At 56.0% G+C, this 9,216-nt stretch overlaps 1 protein-coding gene across 1 annotated transcript in view; it reads left to right on the top strand.

Moving 5' to 3' along the window:
* The first annotated feature begins 2,627 nt into the window (after positions 1-2,627).
* IL22RA1 (interleukin 22 receptor subunit alpha 1) overlaps positions 2,628-9,216 on the top strand; it is a 27,189-nt gene continuing 20,600 nt past the window's right edge. Inside the window, exons 1-2 of the mRNA XM_006159380.3 lie at positions 2,628-2,777; positions 8,185-8,305. Coding sequence (XP_006159442.1) covers positions 2,654-2,777; positions 8,185-8,305 — 245 coding nt within the window. The 5' untranslated portion in view covers positions 2,628-2,653. The remainder of the gene's footprint in view (positions 2,778-8,184; positions 8,306-9,216) is intronic.

Genomic DNA, 9,216 nt, shown 5'->3' with positions numbered 1-9,216 from the left:
GTGACCATGACAGACCTGTCCCCCTGAGGAGGGCCTCAGTTTCTGTCTGTAAAGGCTTAGTCTACGAGGCATCTAAGGGTCCCTGAGCTCGAACCGCCTCAGCATCTAGGTCACTTTAGGGTTGGTATCCTTTCACGACCATTGTCACCGACACAAACACAAAGTCATCTTAGCCCTGTTGACTTGGCGTAGTGGTTACGGTGCTGGATCCTACGCGCCCGGCTTCATGAATCGAGCCCCAGACCCGGCATCTTGGAAAACACCAATGCCTGTGCGTGCCCAAAACCCTGAGAGGGGGTGACGGAGGGGTTGTGGCATGGCTGTCCCCCTGGGAGGAGTGGTTTTCACTTTCCTTCTCTCTCCCTCTCTCTCCCAGTGAGCGCACTCACCCTGTAGCAAACATTTTTTTTAATGTTTTTAAAAACATTTAAAAACACCTCCCTAGTGTGCCCCCCACTGCCCCCCTGCTTTCCTGTCTAGAAGTAGTTACACAAAGGGGTCTAGGCCCTCGCCCACGCAGCAACCCCTCGGCGCCCACGCAGCAACCCCTCGGATGTTGAAGACGTGTTTGTGTTTCTCCATCCTCCCCAGCCCAAATCCCTCCTCCGAACGTGTAACACCACGAACTAATTCTCCCTTTATAGCTATTAAAAATAAAGTTGGGGCCAGCGGGTGGTATGGAGGTTAAGGCAGCTGGATCCCACATGGCTACCTGCCTGGTTTGAGTCCCGGGCCTGGCATCCACTGAAACACGCCAGGTGCGTGTGCGTGCGTGCCCAAAATCCCAAGAGGAGGATGGAGGAGGAGGAGTTGCAGTGTGGCCGTCGCCCCTGGGGGGGGTTTTTCACATTGTCTCTCTCTCTCTCTGTCTCGTCTCCGGGGAAAGAGATTGGGTGTTCCTCTTTGCTTGTTCTTTGACAACCCAGGTGTCTTCCTTCCCGCTAGCTTCCGCAGAACCGCGGACCTGCCGGCTGCAGGACCACCAGCTTGCCCGAAACTTCTTCCTCCAGCGTTTCTGAGACCCCAGGGGAAGGCTTCAGTCCCACAGCCCGGCGGCCATGCTGACCCCGTGACCAGCGCCACCCTGGTCCAGAGCTCTTCTCCCTCCCCGTCTCTTCTTGCCATCTGGTGACCTGTTTCTCAGGCCATAGTCTCCCACTTCTGTCCCCAACGTCACCAGGGAGCCCATATCCATCTGGGTCTCTTCAGGAGCACAGAAACCTCCCAAGTCCTTCAAAGCGAGGGACTTTCATACGGAGGAGTTGGCTGTCCAGACAGGGAGCGCTGGGCGTCTGAGCAGGCTAGGAGAGGCAACCTAGGTTGTCACAGCAGGAAGCCCCTCTGTTCCTCCAGCAAGAGGGGAAATGGGGCAGGGTGTTGCCAGAGCCCCCCCACACTCACAGAGCTAGGGAGAGGGCTAGGGAGAGTCGGGCCGCCCAGCACAGAGCTAGGGACAGGGCTAGGGACAGGGCTAGGGAGAGTCGGCCACCTGCCCCATTGCGGAGATGCCTCCAAAGCAGAGACAGGGGACAGCTGCCTGTCCCCAGCTCACCCCCTGCCGCCAGGGCCTCCCATTGGCTAAACCTATCAGGAAGCAGTTGACAAAGGGTCTGGGAAATGTAGTTTTCCAAACTCCGGAAAATGACTGGCATGGGTCTGACCTATCCCCCCCAGAGCTCAGCTTAGATCTGGTTTTTGGTCACTCAGTTTCAGCAAAGGCTCAGAGCTGGGAGAAAACCATTTTGACACAGGAAAGAACAACATCACCATAGACGGTCCAACGTCCAGCCTCAGCCCCCTGAAGCCCTCAGGGCCCACCCTCCTGCTGGAAGCCTGGGCCTGCCCTAGTGCACCCAGGGCCAGCCAAACTCCGGCAGGACAGGGCCCTCTGATGGCCTCTCCCCTGACCCGAGTCTGTTCCACCTCCTCTGGGGTCCAGCAAGGAGGACACCATCTCCTAACCCCATCCCTCCGTGGACGTGAAGCCCACGCTGGTCTCTGCGGGCAGTGCTCATGGCAGAACGATGTCTGACCCTCACCGCCCAGACGGGCCCTTTCGTGGGCTCCGCCCCTCCCCAGCGCAGCAGAACCGCTAGAGCTGGAGATGGCTATTTTCCTCTCACCTGCGGCAGATCCCGGATCCAAAGGCTCAAGGCAAGCGTGCCTGGGCGTCCCCAGCCTCGCTAGGAAGAACGTGTCCCAACCCATTGTCCAGCACAGGTGACCCTCCTGGGTGGGGTCATCAGACACCCTGTATCTCCCGCCGGAACGAAACCAGGGAGTGAGGCTTCTCCTCGCCTACAAGGACGTTCTGCCATTTTCTAGGGGGTGTCCCTTGTCCTGTTGTTTTCCTCAGGGTAAATCCCCCGGGGATGAAATTATTGGGGTGAAGACGGGCGATGCCAGCTGCTCCTTGATAAAGCTGTGGATCGCAGCCTCTCCTCCTGATAAGCCCTGGAGCGCGGAGGATGAATCAGCCACCAGACCAGGTAAACGAGCCGGCCTGTCCCCATGCTGTGCTCTGCAAGACGGGAACACCCTGGCTCCCACCCAGAACCTGGAATTCCAGAGCATGCAGCCAGGCACCTTTGTCCCCAACACGCAGGTCCTGCCCTCCCCCTTCTCCCGCCCCGCCCCTGCCGGGTGGGGCCAGATGCCAGGGCGGCAAGGCTTCCCAGGGCTCCCTCCACGCACAGCCCAGAGCAGAGGCCAACGGAGGACCCATGCCGGCCCCATGAGGACGCTACTGACCATCCTGGCTGTGGGATCCCTGGCTGGTGAGTGCCCACCGCCCTGCGGCCAGACCTCCCCTCCCAGGAGCCAAGGCCCAGGGCCGCCCCCACAGAGCCTCAGCAGGGCCAGTTTCAGTTTCTTCTCTGCCAGAGCTGAACTGGGAGCTGAGTTCTCTGGGAGAGGCTGGGGAGGATGAGAGGGTACCTCAGACCCCGGGTGCTTCAGGGACCCCCTCACATCCAGGAGGATGTCAGGAGCTGTGTGAATGGGGGGTGCTGGGTCCCCGCACCCTAGTGGATGGACAATTGCCCAGGTAGGGGTGTGGGCACCCTCTGACCCCTCGGATCGTGCCGGTAGTCGCGCCATCCCTTCCCTACTTCTGCCTGGCCCTGGCCTGACAAGGGGAGGCAGAGGAGGGCCGGGGCGAGCACAGCTCGGAACCAGTCACTACCCCTCCCACCCCTGAGGCTGTCTTATGGAGCCCCTCTTGCCAGGGCTGCAAGCTCTTCCAGAGGAGCCGGGGCTGCTGCGCCAGCAGGCTAAGACCCCGGGCTCTCCGGAACGCAGGGCTAGGCGCGGTTCTCAGATCCAGTAGACAGGGCTGCCTTGGGCATTGCAGAGGGCGTTACTGAGGCCTGGATGGTGTCTGCTCTTCTGCTACGTCAAATGGAACCCAGGGAACTCCCAGGAAGCCACGAGGTCCTTGCTCAGTGCCAGATGCGGGCGACGGGACAGAGCCTCCCTGCCAACCCCTCCCCCTACTGCTGCGCCTTGGCCCCTCCATTCTTGCTTCCCTGGCATCCCACTAGTCAGTCCCCACATCTGGGCTCCGAGGACTGGGGAGAGTCCATGCACCTTCAAGAGACCTCAAGACATGTTCCTTTAGACCCCCAACCATTTCAGCTGCAATTCTTAGAGGCTGCTGGCCCGTTTGTTAATTGGTTTGGTTTGGTTTGGTTTGGTTTGGTTTGTTTAGAGATCTTTGCTATAGGGCATGTGCACTTGCCAAAGAGACAGAGTGTGACAGAGAGACAGAAAGCGAGAAATCACCCCCCAGGGGGATGGTCATGCCACAATCTCTTCTCTGGGCTTTGGGCATGCATGCATATGCTCCCAGTGTGTTTTAAGTTGGGTCCAGGACTCGAACTGGGGTCAGCTGTATGGCAGTCCAGCGATGTAATTAGTATGCCATCTGCTGGTCCCAAGGCCCCTGGCCCTTTAAGATGGGGGCCCCACAGGAAGCAGCCCTGAGGAGACTGCTAAGGTCACTCCCCACTCTGCCTGGCTCCAGCTCTCCCCTCCTTGCCCTGTTCCGGCCCCCAGCAGCCCCAGGCTGTCCCAGAGCTTGCTGAATTGCTCTGTGCATGTTTTTGCTCAGCTCCGCAGCCAAAGTAAGGCTGCTTTTGCACCCAAATGTGAAACCTTGCCCGGAGAAGGCCTGCCAGCTCAGGCTTTGCACAGCCCGAGTCTCCCAGGATTTCACAAGGTAGACTTTCACCCGGGAAGTGTGCGATGCCACAGGCGGGGACAACGGATTTGGGGAGGGAAGGGAGCAAACAGGGGCAGGGGAAAAGGGGAGCCCTTAGCCCCTCTTTCTCCCTAAAAACAGCGGTGGGGGCTGGCCAAGGTCTTCCCACCCACTTCAGGAATCCAGCTTCAGTCACTCTCGAAAGGTAGTGCCAACCTCTCCCCCAGCCAGAGACAGGGCCCTTTACCTCAGCAGCGTGCCCCAGCCCCAGCCTCACCGGGATCCCTCGCCACCCTCTGTCCAGGCTGCTGACCCCAACTAGCAACCGTTCCCACTGCAGCCTGCAGCCCACTACACCCTGGCCTTCTCTCACATCCTCGCTCTCCTGCCCTGATCCACCCCCAAGAAGCCACTACTCAGGGCCGACCTCGGCTGGACACTCTTCCTCACCTTTAGACCAGCCCTGAGCCCAGACCCCCTCTGCTGAGAGCCGACTGATTCCACCCAGACTCAGATCCAAACAAGGCAACAGCCTCAGCTTGGCTCGGCAGCTTGGGCGGAGCCAGGAAGACGCCCCATGCTGTCCTCAAGACCCCATTCTGGGTCTCCAGGAAGCCTGGGAGCTGAGATCTTTGCGTCCAGCGCAGACCAACCCAGGTCCAGAGAGGAGAGTGCCCTGGGGTTTACCCAGTGCTTGTGTGAAAGTGTGTGTGTGGGGGGCCTGGACCACTCTTGCAGAAATACCACACTAGCCTCGGGGCCTGCTGGAGGTCGTGGTCACATCTAGGGCAGGGAGGGCACAAACATCTCAGAGACACACATGCACACGCAGTCTCGGCCATGACCCACTGGGTCTGCACCTGTTGGTTTCCCACCCAGCCAGCCAGGCCCTTCTGAGCATGCTCAGAGCCAGCCACCACAGCTGCAGCTCGGGGCCCTGGGCAGGGTCTTGCAGGTCCAGGGCTCTTCCTTGGCAGTGAGGACATCCCAGAGCAGTGGGCCTCCCGGCCCCTTCCAGCAGGGTTCTGCAGCCCGTTCCTTGCCATGAGTGGGGTAGCTGGCTCGGGCCAGGGTGGGGAGCTGGCCATGGGTTCCTTGAGAGCCTCTCTCTCCCCACCTCCCCTCATCCTCCTACCTGATCCCTTTACCAGGGCTCAGGTCCAAAAGCCCCTATGAAAAAGGGGGAAAGGACAGTCCCCTTCCTACTCTGACTCTCCTGCTTCCCCAGGTCCCTTCCCCTAGGACCCGGCACGTACACTGAGGACCTGTGACGTGTGAACACTCACGGACGTCGCCCAGCGTGTCACACGCTCACGCGGACACGGGGTGGCCGCAGTATTTTATCTGTAGCACAGAGACAGTGACCGTAACCACCTCAGGTTACTATCAGGTTGTCATGAGAACTAAGTGACCTTAGCGGCTTAGCCAGGTGCCTGCCCCATACACAGCTCACAGAGGCAGCTGCTGTCGTCACTGCTCGCCTTTAGACCAGCGGGATTGTCCCCACTTTAGAGATCAGGAAATTGAAGTTGTTTTTTTTTTTTAATTGCCAGAGGGCATGGGGGTTTGCCAGAAAGAGACAGACAGAGGGGGAGGAGAACGCACCACTCAGTGAGGCCCGGTCACACCAGATCCCCTCTCCTCCATTTCTCCCTCCTGCTGGGACTGGGCACACACGCACACATGCCGGGTACGTGTCTGAAGCTTCTGGGGCCAAGATTTAAACCGTGAGGTTGGCCAGGTGGGATCCAACTCTTTAACCACCAGACCACAGGGCCAGCCCAGGAATCGAAGTTCTGATTGTTTAGCAACTTCTCCAAAGCTGCCCGTGGCCTCTGTCGGGGCCATGTCACTGCAGTCTGAGTGACTGCCCCAAGTACCTTCCAACAAGGCGTGTGGCCCGTGGGCGGAGAGCGGCTCGGTGCAGAGGGCCAGAACCACAGGCGCCTCCACCGCGGTTAGAAATGCTCAACCTTGGGCAACTTTCTTCTAGGCATTTCAGTTGAATATCTCTAACATAGGGGTAAGAACAGCAACTTCCAATGAGGTTAAAAAGTGAATGAGAGGGGTTAGCACTGAACTCCCACATGGCCAGCCATGGTTTGAGTCCCAGATCCGGCAGTTTGAAAATCATGCTGGTGGTGTGTGCATGCATGCCCAAAATCCTGAGGCGAATGGAAAAGAATGGATTGTGGCATGACCATTACCCCCGGAAGGTGATTTCTCACTTTCTCTCTGTCTCTCTCTGGCAAGCGTACACACTCTATAGCAAAAACTTAAAAAAAAAAAAAAAAAAAAGAGGAGGTCAGCAGGTGGGGTGGTGGGTAAAAAAAAAAAAAGAGGAGGTCAGCAGGTGGTGTGGTGGTTAAAGCGCTGGAATTTCACATAACTGATTGCAGTTGAGTCCCCAGCCTCAGCGGCTTGAAACTCAGGCCAAGCACATGTGCCCAAAATCCCAGGAGAATGAAGACAAGATTGTGGCATGGCCATCCCCCTAGGGGGTGACTTCTTACTTTCTCTGTCTCTGTCTCTCCAGCTAGCGCATGAGCCCTATAGCAAAAATCTCTCCAAAAAAGGAAAAAAAGAAATAATGAAAGACAATTACAAGTGTTGACAAGGATGTAGGAAAATTGCTGGTGGTCAGGGCCGGCAGGTGGCATGATGGTTAAAGGCACTGGACTCCAACATAGCCAACCGTGGTTTAAGTCCTGGACCTGGCAGCTGGCTTTCTCACTTTCCCTCCCTCTTTCGCTCTAACCCTCTCTGGTCAAATTTTAAATAATAATAATAATAAAGTCAGGTAAAACGATTCTTTAAAAAAAAAAAAAAAAAACTGCTGGTGGGAGTATAAGATGTGGCACCTCTTTGGAAAAAGTTAAACATAGAATTACCCTGTGATCCAGCAATTCCCCACCTAGATACGTGAGGGGTCTTTGAAAAATTTCATAGAAAATGCATATCATAGAAATACTATGCATAGATTTTTTAAAAATTTTGTACCAAAATAAACTCATACTTTAATTCCATTTTTTTCATGAACTTTTAAAAATCTCCTCTATACCTAAAAGAATGGAAAACACATGTTCACTTAAACACTTGTACATAGAGCTAGCCCAGTGACCTTGTGGTTAAGGGAGTCAGATCCCACATGGCTGACCATGCGGCTCAAATCCAGTCCCCAGCAGCTTGAAAAACACACCAGGCACATGTGTTTGCGTGCCCAAAATTCTGAGAGGAGAAAAAAACAGAAGAGCAGGTATTGTGCTGTGGCCACGCCCCACTGGGAGGTGTTCTCTCCCTCTCTCCGTCTCTCTGTCTCTTCCTGGTGAGCACATGTACCCTCAGTTGGCAGATGGGGATCTTGTGCACAAATGTTTGCAGCAGCAGTATTTTTAATAGCCACAAAGTAGGAGCAACCCAAACATCTATCACCTGATGAGTCGATAGACAAGTGGTATATCCATACAATGGAATATTACTCAGTCATGAAAAGGAAGCAAGGACAGCTTTGTGCCACTATATGGATGAGCCTTGAAAACATGATGCTGAGTGAAAGAAACCAGACGCAGATAGAAAACAAAACCCTATTTATATGAAAAGCCCAGACTAGGCAGATCCACAGGCAGAGCGTAGGTTAGCGGTTGAGGGACTAAAGGGAGGGGAGGGAGGGGGAGTGATGGCTACTGGAGACACACTTTCTTTTCAGGGTGGTCAGAATGTTCTGGAATTAGCCAGTAGTGACGGTGGCACAACACCGCAGCTACACTAAAAGGCCCTCGAACTGAACGGTTAAAAGGTAACTTTCGTGGAGTGCGAATTGGTGCGCACTACGAAGGAGAAAAGGAAGGGAAGAGCAGGGCGTGTGGTCGTTGGCGTGGTCTGGCAAGTGGGCTGTTAGCTTTGCCCACTCGGCTGAACGTTTGCTAGAAGGCTGGGGGCCCGAGCCCGGAGCCTGACTGCTCACCCTGCTCACCCCACCGCAGCTCCCATAGCTGAGGACACCTCGGATCTCCTCCATCACGTGGAATTCCGATCCAGCAACTTCGAAAACATCCTGATGTGGGACGGCGGGCCCGCCACGGTCTACAGCGTCGAGTACAAGATGTAGGCTTCCCTGCAACCCGCCCTCCTCTGGCTCTGCTCTGGGGCAGCCCCTCCAGGAAAATGTGCCCCTGCTTCACATGTCCCCGTGTCCCTCACCCAGGCTGGTACCTCATAGCTCCTCCCTCTTCCTGTCTCTGGCTGAGGGGAGATAAAATAACGCTTCAGTACAGGCTCTGGAGTCAGGCTGTCGGGGCTGGCACGCCGGCTCTCACCTAAGGGCGGGCGGGACACCACACCAAGCCTGTTTCCCATCCATGAAGCGAGGGTGAGGACATACCTTCCTCAGAGAGGGCGTCGTTGGACCGGGTGAGATATTAGCACTTGCGCCTGGAAATAATAAGCTATTGTAGTAATGGTTTTATTGTCGGTAAGACTAGGTTAACAGACAGTGGTGCTGTCCCCCACGACAGCCTGCCCCGCCCCACCCCACAGCCCGCAACCCTGTCCCTGCTCGTCTCTCTTCCCACGCAGGAGGGAGAGCTGGCCCAGGTTCAGGAGAAGCAGTCCTGGGTTCCATTCCCAGTCCTGCCACTTCATCCCATGACGAGTCCCTTCTAAGCCTCAGTTCCCTCATCTGCACAGTGAGGGTGATAGGGCCGGCCTCAGAGGTTTATGCAGACGAGGAGGCCAGACGTGCCCTCAGACTGGGTTCAAATTCTAGCTCTCTACACGCTTGCTTTAAACACTTGGGTACGCTTTATTTTTCTTAAAGAGTTTTCTATTTACTCTTATTTATCATCATTATTTTAATTTTCTATAGGGCACATGCACTTACCAGAGAGAGACAGAGAGAAAGAGAGAGAAGGAAAGTGAGAAAGCAAGCCACCAGGCCTGGGATTCGAACCACAGTCGGCCATGTGGGAGCCCAGTGCCTTAAACACCACATCACCTGCTGGCCGCAGGGTTCACCT

The sequence above is a fragment of the Tupaia chinensis genome, unplaced genomic scaffold (assembly GCF_000334495.1).
Source record: "Tupaia chinensis unplaced genomic scaffold, TupChi_1.0 Scaffold000628_1, whole genome shotgun sequence".
NCBI classification, from domain to species: Eukaryota; Metazoa; Chordata; class Mammalia; order Scandentia; family Tupaiidae; genus Tupaia; species Tupaia belangeri.
Note: the sequence above shows the minus strand (reverse complement) of the source record. Positions and strands in the feature narration are given on the sequence as shown.